Consider the following 22588-nt stretch of genomic DNA (forward strand, 5'->3'; position numbering starts at 1 on the left):
GTTATTTTTATCTATTTCTCTATGGAGGGAAGTATTTCAAGCTTTTGTGCAACTTTATAGTTTTGCATTAATTTGTTTTAATTTGGTGTTTTTACTATGTTTTCATTTTATGGGTTTTAAAATTATAAAAAAAAACATTTATGTTTCAAAAATAATATATAAATTTATTAGAGTTATATTTAGAAGCATTGAATCCATCCTTTAAAATTAACTAATTACAATTATCTTTCATATGTGACATTTTAATAAATAATTTTATAATAGAGTTATGATATTCGATTCTGAATTCAGTTTTTTAGAGTTATGCGTCCACCACCCATTTGTATAACTTCACGTAACTTCATTTCAAATATTTTTCAAATTGAGATCATAAATCATTATTTTTTATATAAGGTGGAGGCTAACCTCTCCTCCCCACTCACATAACTTCATTTCGAACAAGTCCGAATTCAAAACATAAATTATTATTCTTTATAATATACTGGCATTTGGTTAGATTCGTTGTTGTCGAACCAAGATCGGCTGGACGTGTGTGTTTGTGGTTTGGATGGGTCAAGCCCAGCCTTCATTAGGGTATTTGGTTAGATTTAGGCATTTACCCAATATGCTAATTAGTAAAATGTCCCGCTCCCGCCAAATTAGGATAATTAAAAAAAAAAAATGGTTAGATTCACTTGGTAGAATGTTGTTTGTGTTAGTCTTGCCCAACGACAAAAAGCCCACTCATATCAGTTTGTGACAGCTATTGAACATCACTATGTACATTTAACCTTGTTTATGGTGTCCATTAGGATCGTCCTTTAGAAGCCCAACTCATTGTTGTGTTGGTTTACTACAAATTTCGAAGGCAAGAATGCAGAACTGGGCCATTTCCGACTTCATATACAATAATACAAGTGTTACGATGCCGTTATTGCTTTAATTTTACATTTTTAAACATTGACAAGAATCATCCATCTTCTATTCTATTTTGAAAGGTGAGAAAATATCACTAGGCCACAAGGCCTTTTGATTCAGTAACCATATTTTTTCCACCAAACTAATAGAGTTGCACCAAGTCGGACGGACACGTCGTCTGCTGATGCACTACATGTACAGAGGATTCGGACTTCATTTGATGTAGAGAACTGAAAAAAATGGTTTCTCATACCAATTTTTGACACTTTATGAACAGTGTGTTCCACAACCTGAACTTTCACCATTGTACGAAGTGTTTGGCTCGGTCCCAATCGAATTTAAAACTTGCAGATGTAGGTTCTTGTTAAATTTAAGAGATCGTTCCACGAGATCAAAGTCTAGGTGGAGATCCAAATTAGCACAAGGGATTCTCTTCAGAAGCCTCTGTTTTCCTAAGCAACGTTTGTAGCCCGTCGTCAAGCTGCTAAAGGAGTGGGAATTCTCTAATGTCATTGTGAAGGATGACTGTAACTCTGTGATTGACTTGATCCGCTCTGAAGAGTATTGTTTGAATGCTTCTTTGGAATGGACTCCTCGCAAGGGTAGAAAGTCTTTGGAAACCAAATGTGGTGATTTGGAGTGGAGCATACGGTAAATGCTCCATCTCTTGATTGTAATCTTGTGTTTGTTTGAATGTTATTCCCTCTTATTTGGCGTTTAAAAAACAAAAACCTTTGTTGACCATTGAATACGTAGAAAAGGAATTTATTTCTGGATGTTTAATTATTTCTGAATTACACTAGACACCCCACATAATTATAATATACCGCAATCTACCCTTTGTTCTACTAGCATGCATTTATACCTTATATGTTGACCCCTCAACTCAATACAATTACTTACAAGTCCCTAGTATATATCAGATAATTTAATAGAACATTTATCTCAACCAACTCAATTTACTAGTGTTATTTAATTTATATCTTTGCATGTGGATAAGATTTAACTACAGCACCAGGATTTCTTTCCACCAATGCCCCCTTCAATAAATTAATACGAGGTGGCACACGTGTGGACTGTACATCAACTGAGAAATGACTGGTCGGTGTAAAGACCAATAATATTTTGACACGTACAGAAGCCCGTGTGATCACTCCCACTCTCATATCTCATGTATGTATGTATTATACGTATGTGGTCCCAAGCAGGAGTAGATGTAACCATGGCAGCACCCAGGACTGAGAGTACAGATGGTGTGTGTCATCAAAGTTGAGAACAGAAACTTGAACGAAACTCTCGTGTCCTATACACCGACACAAACCAACACCCATCTTTGTTTGATTCGGAAAAGGCTTTGAAAATATCAAAACTCATCACGAGCACGAGTCCATCATCCACAAACTTAAATAGTTAAATTCCTAAGTTCCACACTTACCTACCTAAAGTTTTTCTAAAGTTATTAACAGTCTGCTCGGAAGGTCCCTCAGCTGTCCACTCTGCTTCCACTATGGCCAAGAAAACTTGGACACAATCACACAGTACATTCCAACGAACGTTAGCTCAAATGATATAATACCACATCCCTAAAGGAGAGATTGAGTGTCCAAGTCCCGGGACTAGAACTATTATATCTCCCCTCTCACCCTTTAGAGGGGAGATTGAGAGTCCAAGTCCCCGGACAAACGAAATTTGGTGAGCCAAGTTCAAGGAGAAGAGAATTCAGGTGGTTTGGTAGGTGGGCTAGTCCGGAATGGGAGTAGGTGCACCTCTAGGGTTGGTACCCCATGTTTGGATGTCAACATACAACAGTTGACAAGAGAGAGATTTGTTTCCTGCTGAAAGTATCAACTCTTATTATCCATGGCAATTGAGAAACATACAGGGGAAATAATTTATTACCCGAAAAAGGAAAAGAAACCGAAAGGGAAAATAAACAGTAGCTATGTTGAAACCCTTTTTTTCTATATTCTCCATTATCAATAAAGAAAAAAGCATTTTACAGAGAAGTAATAACCACGGGAAGGACTAAAAATAGTGGGAATTTGATTGATTTTGATGGTGGGTTGACATGGTGTTTGATGTTGTTGTGACTTTTCATATTACTAAACATTGTCATAGAGAGTTAGGGTGAAAGTGAAGATTTGGCTTTTTGGTTAGACAGGACACTTGTTTAATAGGAAAAAGATGCTCTCATTGTACCCAATTCAACCTCCCAATAAAAAGTAAAAAATAATAAAATCTACAAACATTTCAAAGAGATCTGAAAAACGATAAAAACAAACATCTAACAACTCTCAACCACCATTTGTGAGGGGGTGAGGAGAAATCACTTGTTTTAAAACTCATTTTAAATCTATAATATAGCCTAATATTATGGTATGGAGCCACTATCACAAACGTCCATTGTGAGGGCATACGTATGAGATGATTTGGACTAAAATGTACATTTATTATTTGTAGTAGTTTATGCCTTTAATGGTACTTTGAGATTAACAGCAGTCATCAGATTTAATATATGCTATATAGTTAAAAATATATTAAAAATAAAGAAATGTGAAATTACCTAGAATTGAATTGAATATCCAAACAGAAGAACAAGTTTACCATTAATCTATCTGCTCTCCATTCAGCACAGCATCCAAGACGGCACGGGCATCTCTTCTTCAATTTAATATTCCTTCTCCTCCTCCTCCTCCTCCTCACTAAAAGAAATGAATTCAAAAATCAAACCAAATGTCCAAAAGGGTAAAAGGAAAAAAGAAAAGAAAAAAAAAATGATTACAGCCATAGAAAGCAAAAGAACGGAGATGAACAACTTTACCTTTTTCTTCTATCCATCAATTCGTTCCCTTTCTCCACAACTCAGCAGATTGAAATTTAATACGAGTTACAAAAAACTATAGGTATGGAGGAAAATCTCCAGATTATTAGATAACACAGAAAAGGAGATATGAACCAAGAACTACAATTGTTATAATATTTGTAAAACTATTTCTTAAGTCTTTTATTGATTATATCAGTAAAGAAAAGACCCTTACAAAAAAAAGGAGAAGGGGCAGGTTAAAACGTTATGGGGTACCATATATCATATTCGATTCTCAGATACCAAACAAAGAAAAGAAAAAGAAAAAGAAAAAAAATCAAAATCAAAATCAAAATTTTACGGTTCATCTCCAATGACAGAAGCTAAACCAGTGACAATCTTGACTCCAACTTGTGAACTTTTCGGTTTGATCTCCCGTGGTTCCCATTGTTTGACCGCCGGAGACTTCTCCCCCTCGCTAGAACTTTCCGACAGAGTAAACATATCATCGCCAAGATTGGTCTCGACCGGAGAGCTTTTCTCTCCGAAATTCAGCTCAGACTCGCTCGAAGAACTCGAACTCTTCTTGGTTCGAATTAATGGCACTTTGTTCTCAGATTTGAGATTGGATTGGATCGAATCACTATGAACAAGAATCGGCGATGGTGATGGTGTTGGTGTTGGAGTTGGTGTGGTTCGGGTGTAGGGAGAGAGCCATTTGGCTTTGACATACTCTGCTTTTCTCCAAGGTGGAAAGTGCATCCCTTTCTTCTTCAAGCTCTGTTTCGCAGCCTCCGATACGATGGAGACCATCCTCTGAAGCCGATCAGATTTTCCGACGAATATATACGGCAGAATTTGAAGGATTGTTTTGTAGGTCTTGGTCGATCGTGCAATTTCGAATTCTGATCTGAAATCAATGTCGATTATCAACCTCTCACCGTCCACAATCGCATCCACGTATTCATATTCCCCTGTATCACAACAAAATTTCAGATTAAAAAAGCAATTAAATACAAATAAATCTCTGCATGTGTATATTCTCTCAGAAAGAGGCCAATTTTGTGCACCATATATATATATATATATATATATATAGAGAGAGAGAGAGAGAGAGAGAGAGGAGAGAGATAGAGTACCTGCGGGATAAGAGGAGGCTTTTTCCCATCGCGATTTGCAGATTGAAGCGTCGTATCCGAGAGCTAAGAGAGCATCGGTGACGATCCTTCTGCAATAATCGTCTTTACGCTTACAGATCTTGTTTTTCTCAACGATTTTTGCTGTGTCGGCCAACAGGTTTCTCTCAGAAACACTCGCACATGGGACCAAGCTCTGCTCAGAAAAGGAAATATTTTCAGGAAACAAATTGAACAATACTTCCAAATTGGAAAGCAAAATATCAGGAAATAGAAATACTACTACTTGTTTGATTCAAACCTTGAGAATTTCAGATGCATCACAACATGAGGTGAGATTCGAGTCGCCAAAACAACTGCATGAGTCCAATTCGTCCTCCGAACTCTCCGTACGGTTTCCGTTGAAGCAATTGCACCGGTGCCGGCCACACCGAACGGACGCCGCCGGCTTCTCATTGCTGTCTTCGATGAAATTCTGAACCATCTTCGCCAAGCAGACGGAGCTCGGGTCGAACTCGCCGGAGCCATCTTTGTTGCCACACGGCTCTTCCACGCCGACGCCGCCACCGCCACCGCCACCGGTTTTTTCCGCCGTCACCGATGTCCTCAGAACGTTAGGGAACTGCCGCTCAAACAGCCGCTTCAGCCGCGACTTCACCACCGGCTTTCCTGGCTCGTACGGTACTACCGATCCTTCTGGTGGTGTGTTGAAATCGATCGGTTGAATCTTCATTGAGAAAGGCATGACCAAAAAAACGGTCTTCGTTTAAACGACTCGTCAAATTTCTCAATTCTTCTCCATTTTCAGAGCTCAAACTTCGATCAAGAGTTAATTTTCAGTCAAACAAAATTCCTAAACCTCTCTCTCTGGTAGTATGTAATCTATGAGTTCCAAAAAAATTTTGAACTGAAATTATCAAAACAATTGAAAATTGATTGTTTATCCCGATAAACCGATCAAAAACAGGTATCGAAAATGAAGATTGGTCAATACATCGACGCAATTAGACTCGTCGAAGTGTCCATAACATCTCTTCTCCTCGAATCACCGAATTAAATCGACACAAAAACCAAGAATTTTGCTAAAGATCAATTGTATCCACCAAAATTCGAGAGCCCTAAGCTGAAATCGATACCTTTAACTCGCGGATTGTCATTATTATAATCGGTGTTTGCTTCCGATTTGCGAGACAAAGTATGGAATAACTTCGAAACTCTGCTAAGCAAGAGAAAAATAAAAAATAAAAATAAAAATAAAAAGAAGAAGTTGGCTTTTGCTTAGGGTTTGCGGATACGGTTAGAGCTAGCGAAGTACGCCATTACAAGAAAACGTGATATCATCATTCCCGCAATTCTGGAAACGATCCACGGCCGGACTCTCCATTCCGGCGACGAACTCGAGTTCACCGGCGAACTAAACGCCGTCGTCAAGGCACAGGAAAAAAAAAAAAAATGTGAAGCGAGTTAGAGAGAGAGAGAGAGAGATATGATAGCTTTTTCGGGTAGGTCGTTTTGGGTTTTCTGAAGGCTAAAGCACAGACCAGAAGACGGTCCTTTAAAAGGGGGAAATGGTGAGGAGTTGCTGACTAGTACATGGTAACGTTACGTGGCGTCCGACATGGCACAAAATAACAAATCTTCTGTTGCACACGTGTCACTGTTTGAAATCGGTTCTAATCGTGTTCGTAACCACATTTTGCCACGTCCACCACCCGCCCGACACGTTATGGGTTTGATGAAATACCGAAACTGTCCTCAGATATTTCTAAAAAGGCCGTGGTGGATAACCCTCGTGATACGGTGGCCTCGGGTAACCACCTCACGTTCGTGGCATGGGCATGGTCGTAAAACAAACCGCTCGTGTGACTTTCTTGACCGAAAAGCCCTTTTTTTAAAACCACAGTTATCACGAATAAGAGCCTAAATTGTGGCTAGGTGACTAACAAAACCGAGGGTATTTACGTAATCTAAGCTGCCAAGGGAACAATCATGTGTTAGCTTATTGGTTGCTTCTGTCAGTACAGTATTCCAGTGTAATTTCTGGAAAGTGGAGGTCTTAAAATGAACGGCTGTGGGGTCCACACACAAAACTGCCATGAAATTCTTGAAGCAACTGATGTGACATTGTATTGACGGAGATACCCTTCACAAGAAGGTCATAAAGTGGCCCACACCAATTTTCATCAAGTTTTTTTTTTTTTTTTCCTCTCTCTCTCTCTTCATGTACGGAGTAATTTTTTTATTGATAATTTGAATTGAACAACAATGTTCATGATCAATTAATATTTTTTTCTTACTGACAAACTATTGTTATAGTCTAATTACTTGTACATTATCAAAAGTATGGAGGGAAAAAAAAAAATACATTATCAAAAGTATGAAAACTATCTTAGGGCATTTAATCCAATTGTATACCCTCTTGGTACACAAAGAAAATGGGAGCATTCAAGTTCAGGTGTGAAAAAAAAAAAAAAATTTGGAGTTGTGTGTTTTTATCATTGAATAAAAAAAATTATTTTTCAAATATCATTTCATTGTTTTATTAACTAATTAAATGTTAACATAGAGTGATAAAACTCATTAAAAGAAAATTTAAGGTAAAAATATTAAATTAAAAGTTAGTAGGTGGAATTTGAAATACGACTCTCTCGAACAACGAGGAGCAATTCATTTACTAAATTACAAAGATGTTTACAAATATGTTTTTAATTAAATAAAGATAAATATTATTAGTTCATAATATCAATGACATGACATGAAGAAGCAACAGCAGTTAAAATTTGGATTTTAATTAGACAAATTTAATCATTAGTAAAGTTAAAAGACCAAATTTAAGCATTAATAAAGTTAAAAGACTGCAATATTAGTACCCGCTCCTCAATCCACCATAAAATTAAAAAATAGAGATCCATTTTGCAAAGCAATAAAAAAGTTATTAAATTCAAATTTTTAATTTTTATCTCTAACCGCATGGCTCAGTGTGTGTGTATATATATATATTTGGTTGAATTTTGTGATAGTTTATATTTTAAATTATAAAAGATATAAAAATTAAGTAAATACGTAATACAAAGTTGTCTAAAATTGTTCTCAACATAGTTTATTTATTTTTAAAAACTGGTCTGTCATTTTTAGAGAATTGAAATATAAAAAATAGTTTAAAATTTTGTCATTAATCTTTGATATTGTGGCTGGCTTCTCCTTTAATGAATGAAAAGCATGTATGCCATGTTGTTTCATTTAAAATAAAAATAAAAAAATTGGGACTTTCTTTTTTATGCTTTTCTAAAATAATTTTTTGTTTTCAAAATTCAAAAGCAAAAATAATTTTACTGTTGCTTTTAACTTTTCATTTTCAAAAATATACCTCATAGGGCCAAATACTATGGATGGTTTTTCACGTAATTTTGAGACTTGAGGGGTGCTGAAGTTTTTGGCAAAGTGGGACCCAGACACTCGACTCTTTTTTATTAATAATTGTACTACTTGATTTCCCTTTGTTTGATATGGGGAGAGAAGGGGGTATTTTGGGTATGGTGACAATTTCCTTTTTCCGCTAAACCGGTTAATGGATGTCGTCTAGCAGGGCACGCGGCGGTACTGCGACAGAGACGTTATATCAGTGGATCATGTGATCTCGCCACGTGTTTGTACGTAACCTTACAAGCCGTTGGATTATCATTCGAAACGACGGATAATACTTTAAAATTTGAATATCTTGTCGCTCTCTCGTTGTTAAGACTTAGCGGTGCATCCCTTAGATGCCTGTTTGGATTCAAGGAAACGGATGGAAAAAGTGAGAGAAATGCAAGGAAAAAGCGTTGTGAGTTGCTTTCCAAAGACGATGTCATCCCCTTAGCCTCAAATGTCACAAGGATAATATATTTTTATTTTTTATTTTTACTTATATTTTTTAATAGTTCATATGTATTTCATTCAAACTTCAAATGTCACGACTGTCAAAATACATTTTTTTTTTTTTACATGCAAAATGATTATTTTATTCCCAACAGTATACATTTATCACATAAACTAATAAAAGTCGAATTCAACAAAGTAATTTGCTAAATAACCATATAATAAAAATGGTATAAATTCTATATTTTTAGTTTTTATTTCTTTCCCTCCCATTTTCTGTTCAGTTTTGGAGGGATTAAAGAACATAGGTCAAGAATCAAGATGGATGTTTCATCCTCTCTTACTTCGTCCTTCTCTCTCATTTCTTCTTACCACACAGCGAAGCTTCTTTCCTCCATCCTTGATTAATGTGAGCAAAAGGTTAGCCCCTTCGTTTTGAACACAGCAATGTTTTTTTTTTAAGTGAAAATTTTAATTTTGTGAAAAAAATAAATGGTAATTCAAAACTTTGTATGAACCATTTACTTTTGCCTACGATGTATGTAAATTATATGTTCATTTTCCTTTTTCTCCAGCCCCACAACCCACAAAAAAAAAAAAAAAAACTTGTGGTAGTAATGACAGATTTGATAGCCATTTAAATGAGTTTGGGACGAATATGATAAAACAATTAAAAATTCAAAACGGATTCGGGATGGGGTGGATTTAGTGTTGAACCTGCTTCGCCCCCGTCCTGATTATATATGTACCTCTAAAATTATATTTATATATATAATATATATTTAATACTTTTAAGATCATTATGAAATGTCAGTTAATATATTAATATTTATTATTTAGTAATTTAAAAATTAAGTCATCTTGTTTATCAGCCCAATTTGAATACATTGGGTTAGTTTTTTTTTTTTTTACTAAATAATAAAAGTAGCATAACCTCGCCCTCTAATTAAACGAAGTGCGCAGTATGTAGTCGGCATTTTATCCACTAAAATAGGGACGGAGATAGTATACTAATTACAAACTCGTTTTAGAATAGGGTATTTAGCTAAACTTGCCCCGTTCCTGTCCTTGATGGTATACACTGGCCTTATATTTTTGTCATGTGTTATTATTATTTTGTGTCTAATAACACAGGAAGCCCGCCTAGGGCCTTGCGACCTAATAATGTTTTTTCTACCTTTCAAAATGGACGACGAGGATTAAAATTCCAGTAAAAACAAATTTAAATGAATTTACTTCACTATCTTAGTCATAATATAATATTCTTCAAAGTACCTTAACAATAAACCATTCATGTAAATAGTGCAAACTCTAATGAGTAGCCTCGTTTCATTGCAATAATTTTTTTGCGTTTGATTTCAGAACTTGAGAATATTTGTGACATTGTATTAAATAAATATATACATACACACATATTAACAAGATAATACTAGGTATAGAATTTTTTATTTAAAAAAAAAAATTAAACTATTTTTTTTTTAGGTATGTGAATAACATTTTCATGTATATGTACATGTATATTCTGTATATACTTTAAATGTAATAGTTCCTTGCTTCATCTAGCTACAGATCTTCCAATGCCACTTTATGATTTTATTGACTTTTTTGTTTCCTTCTTTTACTTTTTCTTTTTCTTTTTCTCCCTCTATTTTTTATTTATCCATTTTTACTTTTTCTATTTTTTTTTTTTTTTTTACACGCACCCCACTCTTGGAAAACTTTGGAACGTTGGAGTTTATATAAGCTTTCCTTTACTTTCTTTTTGTACTCAAATGCTTTGAATGTGTCATGAATCCGTGATTTACTTTTCAATGGCACATAAAAAAGTTACCAACTTTAAAAAATTACAATTAATTTGACAAAAGGCCTAGTTACTTGGATATTGATCACTCACTCATTCAGCTCTTTCAAGTTCGAAAATTTCGAAACTACACTCTATGTTAGGTGTCTCTTAAAAGTAGTGGACACCCCATATAATTTATGAAACTTACCACTAGGCGACATCAGGACGGATTTAGAAATTTATGAGGGGGTTAATTTTATATAGAGAGGTTTTTTTATAATTTTAGTGAAGTTAATTTAAAATTTTTATGAGTATAAATGTAAAAATATACAAATTTAAAGGTAAAAATGTAATAACAAAAAAAATAAGTGGGGACAAATGCTCCCACTAAGACCACAGTAGATTGGTAATGTGTGAGACACCCGACTAGTTAAATGTAATTACCTCCGTCCCATATTAATTGTTCATTTCAAAAAATTTGACTCACTGTTACATTTTATTTTTAAGTCATTTGAGGTCATCTCAAAATGTAATTTATCTTACCAATATCCTATAATTTATCTTAACAATATCCTATAAAGCAATATCATATTAGAAGTCTATTTTTTCTTTTTTAAGATGTCCGAAATTAATTATTCATTTAAAAAAATCAAACAAAATAAATACAATCTTTTTATAATTATCTTTCTAACGTTTTAAAAAATTTTCAATTTGGTGTTATATCTAATTAAAGTTAAAAGGGAGGGAGTATTATTATATTGACCCCTTAAGGTTAGGATTCCCCACTTTTATTTTTTTCTTTTTCTTTTTTGAATTATTTTTTTATTTTTTTGAATTATTATTTTTTTTTTTACCAACTAACCAATGATTCAATAATAAAGTTATAAGATCGCTTAATTGATTTGTTTTAATTTGATAAAAAATATTACAATTAGATTGAAGTATTTTTTCAGAGATTGCAAATATACAATGAATTTAGTCGCCTCCGTCACAGATTTGTATAATATAAACATAGTAGTCAAAAATATATCCAGATTGAGATATAATGTTAGTTGTGAAGAAAGTATGTCAGAAGAAATTAACAAGTACACAAACAAGGACTAATGTTTGTTGCTGAAATAATATAATAAATCTATTAGACTCTTCTAGATAATTCATGTGCACCAGAAAATAAAAATATTATAATATAATTTAAAACCATTTTCAAAGATATCACATTTTACGCAAATATAAAAAAAGGAAAAAAATTTCCTAAGTCAACATTGTTTGAATGATGACGGGCGAATGGAGGGAAGTGCAAGTATTATTTTCTTCTAGGCCTTAAATTTGTAGACTTTTTGTAAAGTCCAAAATTCAAGTCCATTTAAATGGTTGCACGTGCCAGCGTGTGATATTTATACATTTTCAACCTATATTTGTTTTACTTGAGTCGTCACATTTAAGTTACACAATTCTTATTAAGAGCTAACGTTCTCTCCATTCAAAAAATAATTTCTTTCATAATTTGTGAACTCAATTTTGTCAATTCATGAATTTACTTTAGTGAATCCTCGGATTCAGAATGATTCCTCATTTGTTTATTTATCGACGACAATTGCATGTGCCATTTATTATTGAATGGAATTACAAAAATGTATCTAATACTAGATAAAAATCGTTACAAATGTGTAGAACTAATAATAAATCTACAATACGAAAAAAAGTATAACAAACCATCATATTGATGTTGGCTTTATATTGATCACTTTAGTTTCGTTATTTAAGTTTAAAATATTAAATGTGTGTTTACAATGTATAGACATATATATATTTGCAAACAAATTATACCAATGTTTTTCAGTTAAGACGATTTTTTTTTTTAATTCTTTAAAATATTCATTTCATACGAAAATTTAAACAATACGTCTTTAAGAATCTGGAATAAATATATAGATATCATAGGTTGCATTTCTTTAAAAATAAAAAAATATGCTAAAGCTTTTGTATTTTAATTATTACTAATATTATGTATTCGGTGACATAAAAGAAACAAGGTTACTTGTATTTTAAACACTCTCTAGTGAATAGAATATAAATGTACAAGCACTCTAGAGAATAGAGATGATCCCTCTCTGATTAAACTTTAAATTTTGTCGCATTCAATCTTCCGCTATGGCACCCATTTTCGTTCCCGCTTTCGCTTTATGTAACTTATATCATATATACTTTATTGTATATACAAGTTAAGTCGGTTTGTGCAACTCTGTCACTGAAGCACGAGGGGATTCGTTTTTTAAAGAGTCGACATGAAGTCATTTTAATTTTTAATTAAAAAAAAAAAAATCTCACAATTGTAAAATAAGTCATGTGAAAAAATGATGTATCATCAGAATTCAGAGCCTATCATTACTTGCCATGTGACACTTCCAACTATTTATTTATTCATTCTTAGAGCGTGTGTATCAGCTCTACAACACACGCACCATTCAAATTAGGAGTTCGATTTGAAAATGAGATCTTAAGAACTTACCTCTCAAACCCCTGTAACTCCAGGGATTGACACTTCCAACTATGAATTACTACATATAACCAAAATTTCATTATCCACTCAACTTGAGCTTGAGTAAAACCATTGCAAATTCAAAGTATAGGCTGAACTCCTCAAATTGGTATAAAAGTTGGATTTGACACATTTTCAACTTCACATTCTTGGTGATTTTCATCAACTTTGGTTTAATATCATTTAAAAAAGCTCTAACTTCACATTATTAATAGAGCTACTTTTACCCTTCACAAGCTCCAAAGAGTACTAAAAATTGTACAACTATTGAGTTAAGGGATGACAATTTGGCCCATGGGGGCGGGTGCCCTTCCCGCTCCGTCATGTTTAAATCGATTTGGGGAACCATTTAAGGAATTTGAGCGGGGATGGTTTTATGGGAAAAAACTTGCACGGTTTTAGTGACTGTCCTATTCAGGTTTAATTTTACTATTAAGTTTAATTTTAGTTTGGAATGTATACGGTTGCTATTATAGAATAATTGTAATTTGAATTTTATGTTAAACTATTATTGATAATGCTTTTCTTGTGGGTTATATACCTATATAATTGAGTTTAGGGAGAAAAAATATTTTAAAACAGGAAAAGGCATTTGGGAGTAAACGGGGTGGGACGGGGCCGGTGCCCCCGGGGTGAAAAAATATAAAGGAGATTGGAATGGAGTCACAAAGTATCCCGTTTAAGCAGTTTTGGATGGGAGTTTAAGCAGTTTTGGATGAAGATAGGGTAGGAGAAGGTCACTTGTCCAAAACCCCCCTATTGTCATTCCTAATTAGATCCCATATGGTTAGTAAAGAAACTCATGGTGGTTTATTAGTATGCCTAATATATTCTTCTTAAATATATACTATATGTTAGTATTTTGTAAGTATTTGTTTTTTTTTTTTTTTTTGGGCTCATATGGTGTGTAAATTTAATTTTTTTATTTCATTATATATATTTTTAGATAACATCTCTTTCATCAAGTCATTGCATTTGAGGTAGACCCATGAGCAATGGTGTGTGACCTTTAAACTTTTGCTACAAAATAGGATGGTAGATGAAGTGTCAAAATCCAATTTTGGACCCACATATATTTTTATGCTGTATATGCATTTCTGTGCCAATTATTGATAAGATATGCCTTCCAAAAACCCATGGGTAGTACCACAGTGACATAATCCAAACCTAGTGAGAGTAAAAGGTTAACCCTAGAGGGCACAAATTATAGACCTATATATATATGTGGGTCATAATAAGACCCCAAATTGATTATTGTGACCCCATTTGTTGGTCTACCCACTAACTAGTCTTTGTCAAGGATAATTATATCACCCACAGCAAAAATGGTAGTTCATCCACAGATTCTGTAAAACAAACATTGGTAAGGGGTAATGGAATTTTTCCTCCGGATTCAACTTTTATAGGTTGGCAGTTAAGTCAAGTTTAGGGTTGTTAAAAAGACCAGGATCAACCTCTTTTCCAAACTCGTTCCATTAATAAATTTTTTTTTTAAATAGTTAATATAAGAATATATATTTATATATTAATTATTAATCAATATAAATTTGAGACTACGTAAGTTTTAAAATTCTCGTCTCAAATTCAACCCTAGTCCTAATAGGGTGATCCCAATCTATCCCACCTGTCCCAAATCCGTCCTAATAGAGGTGGGACGGAATGAGTTCCGATGGAACAGGTTATCTATAAAGTGCAGTTGCAAACTTGCATAGCTATCTTTGAAAACAGTTTTATAAGAACTAAAAATTTGAAAATTGTATCAAAAACAACATTTTAGGTTGATAGTTGTTATTTTAAAACTCATTAAAAACAGACTTGTGTTTTGTAAAAATATTTTCTAAATTTGTAAAAACTATTTTTAGAAAGTTGGATCAAACAAGCCTATATTTTGTATAAAATTTTATTTAATATTTATGACAAATTCTGGTATAACCAGGGAATTGTACTTGTTTCATTAATTATATTCTTCAACTATTTTATCCAATTACTTGGATTAGCCATGAATTTTCTTTTAATATGGATTATGACTCATGATATACGTGTCAAAAAAAAAAAAAAATTCACGATATACAATTTTTTTATCCAATATATTTCATTTTTTGCTTCATATTTACCAAATTAATTACATACATTTTTTTTTTTTTTTAATTTTAAATCTTGACTAATTAAGTGAGGAGGGACTCAAACACAATCACACATATTGTAAAAATTAAGCACTCTACCAACTAGACCACTAAATCATACCTGATTAATTATATACATGGAATGACACTAACATAAGGGAAACTATTATTTGTTTGAATACTAATTAATATGAATTATTAATAGTAACAATTTTAGTGTAACACAACCTATGTGTACCAGAAATTTGTTACTTGTAGCTCCCCATTAATGGGACAACAGGAGTTCAATTCCACCAAATGGGGATGAATACCAGTTGTTACACAACAAGAAGAAGAAAACAAATTAAGAATAATGTTTGATCATGATTATCACCAAGTGTAACACATGAAGAGGGGGACCATGACCAACCATGTTCCAACTGTGTCAAATATACTGTTCAACTAACCAAACTCAATATGTTAGCAGAACACTAGATTAGCTTACCAACCTTACATAAAGTAGATATAATCTCTCTCTCTCCCAATGCAAACACACACACACACACACACATATAGACACACACATACAAGAGTAATAGATGAGATAAACATAAACTCCACCTCATAACAGTTGTCATAAACTCTCCTTAATGTAAAATTTTGATTGATTCCTTAATGTAATGTTGCATTTGAGAATTCCGATATTTTGAATTTAGGATTGATAAAAATTTAGTTTAAAGTTTTAACAATTGTTTTTTAATTTCAGTTTCAAATTATTTATTCAGTACTCCTAAACACAACATAAATAAATTTTAGAAAGAATGTACACGGTCCTCACTACAAACTTAAACTAATAAAAAATGGACATTTTTTTTTTGTATTATCAAATTAACAATGATACATGTCCTAATCATTTTTAATTTAGTAATTAAAAAAAATGTATTCTGATCTACACTGTATACCTTCTCACCTAGAAAGACTTCAGTTAAATTTTAATGCAAAATTTTGAATATATTATCTTCTTATAAAACAAAACGTTGGTGATAATGTTATGAGATCGACTTTATCGTTACATTATTTTATATATATATCTATATATATATATATATAATTGAGAAATCAAACTTTGATTTTGGACTTAACCCAATCACACATCTCTTTTTCTCTCTCCATGGATTGCTTTTTCCTTCTTGTTGTCGATTGTTCTCGAGCACATCGCAAAGAGATTATCTTTGTAATTATTTTTAATCTTTTCTTTTTGTTTCTACTTTATAATGTGTGCAACACAAGAAAGATTGACACGTTTATGCCCATTGATTGAGACAAAAGCTGGAGGTCCCACGTTATCATATGTTAAGGTTAATTTAATCCAGCTCCATTTACAAATTACAATAAAGTTTTTAAAATGTAGTAACAATAATTCTACAGATGTGTAATAAGTACCATAATAAAGCTGCATCGTAGACCTATCCTCTTTTAGATTATTGCTAATGAATGCCTATTTTTAGGTTAATTACTTTTTCTTGGTTTTTCATGAAATAATATTTTTGTTATTGTTAAAAACAACACTTTATGTTTTCATAACAATTTTACCAAATTGCTTTCATTATTGTACTAAAATTAGATGTTTATATGATTCGATTTTGTTCGGTTATGAAAAGAAAGTGAATGTGCTTGGTAGGTGAACAAAAAACTGTGACGCTATTGAAGTTCCAAGCACATTGAGAAATCAACATTTAAAAACATGTAAACAACTATATAAAGGAAGTTGGGTCAGAATTCAAATTCTTATAAGGCCAATTTGACTTGGGTGTGGGCTGATTCAGACGTAAATAAGAAATAAATTTGGGTTGGTTTTTCAATTTAGGCCGAATATGTACAAAATACCATCTAAGCTTCTGAAAATTGTGTAACATTTTAAGTTATACCATAAGTTACACAATTCTTTTAAACGGGTGTTATTCTTACGTTCCACGCGCTCCTTCTCTCATATTTCATGTACACTCTCGATGTTGTTCTCGTGTGATTTAGATTTTGCCACTTTCGCAGTCTCTCTCAATGGCAGATCCAGGAATTGTCAATGGGGGTGGGCTAATATTTCTTTGGGTGGAATAATATATATATATATATATTTTTGGAGTAGGCTTCTGCGCTTGCTTCTCTCACACTCATTCTCACTCCTACACCCGCTATATGTGACTTAAATTGCACCCTTAATAATTTTGATATCGAGAGATTTTTCATTGGTACCAACAATGGCTTTGCCGAGGAGGAGGGTTGTAAGCTGCTCTCCAACACTACGAAAAACATTTGAAGATTTCAAAATGTGTTACAAAACCACAAGATTTATAGTGTGTTTTTCTTAGGGTCACCAGTGGAAAATTTTCCACAATGTGGAACGAGAGGATTTCATATACCCTATGATGAATTATAGTGTATTATATCTATAAGAGACCTGACACCACCAAATCAACAAAATTAAAATAAAATGTTTCTCTCATTTATTTTGGAAATATATTTGAAGCTTTGAAGGGTCTCATTGAATAAAAATTGTACTAGGCCCAGTTACACAATGGTAACTTTTGGGTTGGACTTGGGCCACTAGAGAAGACCCTCCAATGAAGAGGCTTTGATTTTCTGGGTCAGGTCTGATTGGGCGTACTAGTAATTATGGATACGGAAAAGGATACTTTGGTAAATTGGCAAAATTTTGAAATCCGAAAATCCCTTTTCCCACCTAAAGGAACCGCCATTTTAGCTTTCGTCGTTCAAAATTCCAACGCAAAATAAAAGTTGAATCCAAAGCGCCATTTTGCCTCTAGTCTTTCATTTACTCCTCTCTGAAATTTCGTCCCTCTTTGGTCTCCACAGATCTCAGGTTTTCTCTCTCTACACACTTTCTCTCTCTATTTTTATCTTTATATCTATCTATAATTTATATATATTCATCTGTATGTGTGTATATATATGTATATATGCGCATCTCTTTGTTCTGTTTTTGATTTTATTTGTGGGTTTTGTGAGGAATCCTTGAATTGAAACGTTGAACTTCCTTCCAGTACTGGGTTTTATTTTTTTCTCTACAATACATCGCATTTTCTATATCCATTTTCTCTAAAATATATAATTTTGGGGATTTTGCGATGTTGTTTCGATGAGATCTTGTTTTTCTGTCAATTCAATATTTTATTATTTTTATTTTTTATCATTATAGGGTTGTAACTTCATTAAGATTTTATTTTTACCAAAAAAAGAAAGACTTTATAAGGGTTTTTGCGGCCTTCGATGTTTATTGTCCGTGAATTTGTTTTGGGAATGAATCTGAATTTAATCACTTACCAAAACAAAAAAGAATTGAAATTGAAGTTTATTCAGGTTGAAAGATGGCGGGCAAGGGAGGGAAAGGGCTTTTGGCCGGAAAAACCACAGCAGCGAGCAAGGAGAAGGACAAGAAGAGGCCGGTTTCCCGATCATCTCGTGCTGGTCTTCAGGTAAACCATCAGACCTATAATCGTCTCGCTGTGTTTAAGTTTATTGTTGGTTATACACCCTTAAAATTTGGTGACCGGTATACCTTAGCTACTGAATTAGAAGAGACCATATTATTCCTAGTTTTCTATTGTATGATTATAAGATATTGAAAATGAACTATGTTTATGGGAAATTTACCAAAAACTTATGTTTTGAGGATATGTTGCCTGTCTTGTATATTGTTCTAGCACATATATGGGCTTGGTTGTGTGGTAGGCCTGGTATGAGATTGGAGGTATAATGTTTGGCAAAAAAGAAGAAGAAAGAATGGGTTTTGAATTTGGAATAAAATTCGGTTCATAATTTCACAAACTAACATGAGGGTTACAAAGCTGGTTGTAACTGGTTTTGTTAAAAAAAAATTAGAACATTGGGTTGATTGTTGATTGAAAATAATGAGTGAGACGTTGTGGTTGAGCATTTGAAATAGCCTTATGCCATGGATAAAGCAATAATCAGTTTTATGTCAGTTGTTTTACAATGTGTGATAAAACACATACTTGCGATGACCTCAGGCTTTCGAGTCTGTTGGTGTTTCAATATTACAGTGTTTTTAGAATAGTATTGTGTATGTGTTGAAAGCATGACCACAATTCTTTTCAAGAAGATAGGCATATCAAAATTATGTTGTATAGGTTAGTCCTCGCTCTTTCCCAATAACGTGTTGCTATTTCATGCCAAAATGAATTGCATGATGGTAAGAGTATGATTGAAGCATGCTCAACCTTTCTATGTTTTACACAACTTTCTGAATTATACATCTAGCTAAATGGGATGCATGTATTGGTATACTTTATTCTGTTAAATTGGCCAATACATGAAGATATTCTTGCAAGTAAATGGTCATGTGGCAGGCTGCTTTTTGGTCCATTAATACTGTCATATTTTACATATATATATACACACACATATCTACTTATTTAATCATCACAAATGACTTTGTGTGGGCATCTGGTGCATCTCTTTCATCAATATGCTGATAGAATCTTTTTTCCCTGTTCGATGATATGAAGTTATTTGCAATCCACATCTACTTGTATTATTGTTATTATGTCAAAAATATACAGAAAAGATTTTTCTTGTTGTTAAATGACCTTATCGTTATATAACCATATTATTGATGCTGAATGAGAGATTTTGCAAGCACATTTTTTCTTTATTTACATTGAATTATGTGGTCGTTATTGTACATTCACTAAGTAATAATGAGATTGTGTGATCAAATAACACCACTCAATTTTTTGGATATAGCTGTTTTTTCTCTCGATAGTTTTGATATATCAGTGCATGCTAATTCGTATTGTTTCTGTTTGAGGGAGTTTAGTTTCCGGTGGGGAGGATTCACCGTCATCTCAAATCAAGAACATCTGCCAATGGGCGAGTTGGGGCCACGGCTGCTGTTTATTCGGCTGCAATTCTTGAATATCTGACTGCAGAGGTACTTGAGCTGGCCGGAAATGCAAGCAAAGATCTGAAAGTGAAGAGAATAACCCCGAGGCATCTGCAGCTGGCCATTAGAGGAGATGAGGAGCTTGACACACTCATCAAAGGAACCATTGCTGGAGGTGGTGTGATCCCTCATATCCACAAATCCCTTATCAACAAAAGCACCAAGGAATGAGATATCTCTTTCTAATATCAAATTTCTGTTAACTGATGTACAATATGTTTCTCCTTGTGACTTTTGGTGTGTTCACTTAGACTTGGTTCTATGCATTGTTGGTTTAGAACTATTAGTATGATTGTCTGTCTTTTGAGGTACTTTTAACTATTATTTGGTTAGAAACATGATTTTAGTTCATGTTTTTATTTACTTGGCACATGTTGTTCCTGTTTAATTTTTCTACATCTTCTTTCGATACTTTATGTTATATCTTAATGGTTTCATTGTCTTACAATTGGCTCCTGATTTCCCTTTCATCATTAGCTCAAAATTACTATGCTAACATTTTGTACTGTCACTACTGTATGATGTTCCTCTGATAACATGGTAGTTGTTTGGTAGACATTAAGCTATAAGCAGATTTGGATAATGTATGTTCTGATCATACTATAACTAAGAACTTAGTTGTAAATGCTAGGGTGAGTGAGCTTGTGGATTATGATTGTTTCTGAGGCTCAGCATTCCTTGCCCCATCTCAAATTAGCCTATGGTCTCAGCCATTCTTAAGCCCAATTGATAGTTCCTAGTGTTGTAGACTAGGCCCTATTTAGGAAACCAATGCTTGTGTTTTTCCACATGGACTCATCTATACAGAAATTGGTGTTTTGGCAAATAACACTATGTTCTGTTAGGATGCCTCAGCTGCATACATCACAACACCTGCACTTGACACCTATCGTAATTATAAATTGCTTGTCTTGCAGTTACATTCTCTTGAATTTTCAAAACTTCTGTCCTAATTGTGCTACCGGAGGTTTAGAATAGGATGTGAACTTGATCCTCAACCATCTACTTTTAAAGATAGAAAAAAAAAAAAAATCCTATTGGATTACAACTCTTGTTGCCTAATATATGCTTCTGCATCACTAATATTTGTCACTCCTACAAAGCTCATTTCTCATTTAGTGTGAAATTTAGAAAATGAATGGAAACAAGGAAAAAACATAACCATAACTTTTCAAAGCATTCCTGATATACCAAAATCAGCAAAAATATATGTAGGTGCTATTAGAGTTGTTGCTCAATTTTTTTTGTTTTTACGTGACAATTATTAGTGAGTTAGGAGTTAGTAGGAATTAAGGGGAAGAGAAATTAAATTTAGGACAAACGTAGCAGAATAGGGTCAGGGGCACTTAAGGCTGACTTTTAGCACACTGGTAACACTGCACACCTTGTTGCTCAAATTAAATACATCAATTTTTAAAACTTAACAGTTCTAGATGGTCAAGTAATGAATTTGACTGGTACCCATTGGCCCATAAAACAGTCCAATCAAGTTATTGTAACCATATTGGCATTAAAACAATGGGACTAAGCCCAGACAACTCAGTTATGCCCAATAATGAAGTTACATGGCTTTAGTCAATTTGGCATCTGACAAAAGGTCCCAATGACACATAACTATGAGGACGAAGATGAGAACCAGCCAAGACAAGGATTGGACAGGATTGAAGGGTTTCTGATTATGAGGTCATTTAGTTGTTTTTGCATCCCTGGATAAATTGTACCACTTAAATTTAAAGAAGACAATGTTTTAGTACATTGCAGTGGCATGTGGCCATGCCAGAGCACCATCTATGTCTCACCAATGCATACATGGATAAGCTTGCGCCCTTTTGGGATGGCAAGTACCCCAATTATTGCCTTGTTAGAGAAACTATTGCTTTCAACTTTTTTGCATGTGCAAAATTTGTACCGAGGAGAATGAATACAAATTTACGGTCTTTTTAGTGTACGGTACGAAGTTCAAAGCGAGGAGTACTAACATAGTGTTCGTGTTGGACTCTATGTCTATACCCCAAAACTACGTAGTTTGGTGCTCAAGACCCTCTAAACAGGAGGAGGTCCACTTCCATGAACAAACCGCTAGGCCTAGTTTGGTTGGAGAGAAATGAAAGGAAAAGAAAAGAAATGTTACAGAGGGAAATGTTATATTATGTTTAGTATAAATCATTAAGGCATAATGGAAAAACTGCATGCCCATTTTGGTTGGAGAGAAATGGAGGGATACAAATAAAGCATAATGGGTGAATTTTGTGATCCTTTCAAAAATGGGAAGAAATGAAAGAAAATGGCTATAAAGTTTAATAAAACTTTTCTAATACCGGTTATACCCTTATTCTTGGTATTTTTTTAAAAGACAAAATCTATGGAAAGAGGTACTCCGTATGATAGTAAATTCATTAAATAATATTCGATCATTTCTTTTTCCAAATATGATTACTATCATTTCTTTTATTTTTCATCATTAATCAACCAAACACGATACATGACAA

At 33.5% G+C, this 22588-nt stretch overlaps 2 protein-coding genes across 3 annotated transcripts; one reads left to right on the top strand and one right to left on the bottom strand.

The window, feature by feature from the left end:
• Nucleotides 1-3848: 3848 nt before the first annotated feature.
• Nucleotides 3849-6379, bottom strand: LOC132306872 (uncharacterized). Its single transcript, XM_059804450.1, has 3 exons — nt 5138-6379; nt 4840-5032; nt 3849-4674 (listed from the first exon to the last, which is right to left on the bottom strand). Exons 1-3 carry the CDS (start codon nt 5579-5581, stop codon nt 4058-4060), a joined length of 1254 nt encoding a protein of 417 aa, XP_059660433.1. The 5' UTR covers nt 5582-6379; the 3' UTR covers nt 3849-4057.
• Nucleotides 6380-17897: 11518 nt separating this feature from the next.
• LOC132306873 (probable histone H2A variant 3) lies at nt 17898-20547 on the top strand. 2 transcript variants are annotated; one of them, XM_059804452.1, is made up of 3 exons: nt 17898-17996; nt 18494-18609; nt 19974-20547. In XM_059804452.1, exons 2-3 carry the CDS (start codon nt 18502-18504, stop codon nt 20268-20270), a joined length of 405 nt encoding a protein of 134 aa, XP_059660435.1. In that variant the 5' UTR covers nt 17898-17996; nt 18494-18501; the 3' UTR covers nt 20271-20547. The 2 variants fall into 2 exon arrangements, with proteins under 2 accessions (XP_059660435.1, XP_059660436.1); XM_059804453.1 differs by having other exon boundaries at nt 17929-17996; nt 18485-18609.
• Nucleotides 20548-22588: the final 2041 nt, after the last annotated feature.

The sequence above is a fragment of the Cornus florida genome, unplaced genomic scaffold, assembly GCF_030987335.1.
Source record: "Cornus florida cultivar Cherokee Brave unplaced genomic scaffold, ASM3098733v1 CherokeeBrave_3.0.0_Hap2_Chr05, whole genome shotgun sequence".
In the NCBI taxonomy this organism is placed as follows: domain Eukaryota; kingdom Viridiplantae; phylum Streptophyta; class Magnoliopsida; order Cornales; family Cornaceae; genus Cornus; species Cornus florida.

Bases quoted from the DNA above. Each gene is read 5' to 3' on its own strand.
- LOC132306872 (XM_059804450.1), bottom strand. From the start codon at position 5,581: ATGCCTTTCTCAATGAAGATTCAACCGATCGATTTCAACACACCACCA. The intron at 5,033-5,137 runs GTTTGAATCAAA...TTTTCTGAGCAG, and splicing joins ATGCATCTGAAATTCTCAAG to AGCTTGGTCCCATGTGCGAG. The intron at 4,675-4,839 runs GTACTCTATCTC...GTTGTGATACAG, and splicing joins AGCCTCCTCTTATCCCGCAG to GGGAATATGAATACGTGGAT.
- LOC132306873 (XM_059804452.1), top strand. From the start codon at position 18,502: ATGGCGGGCAAGGGAGGGAAAGGGCTTTTGGCCGGAAAAACCACAGCA. The intron at 18,610-19,973 runs GTAAACCATCAG...GAGGGAGTTTAG, and splicing joins CATCTCGTGCTGGTCTTCAG to TTTCCGGTGGGGAGGATTCA.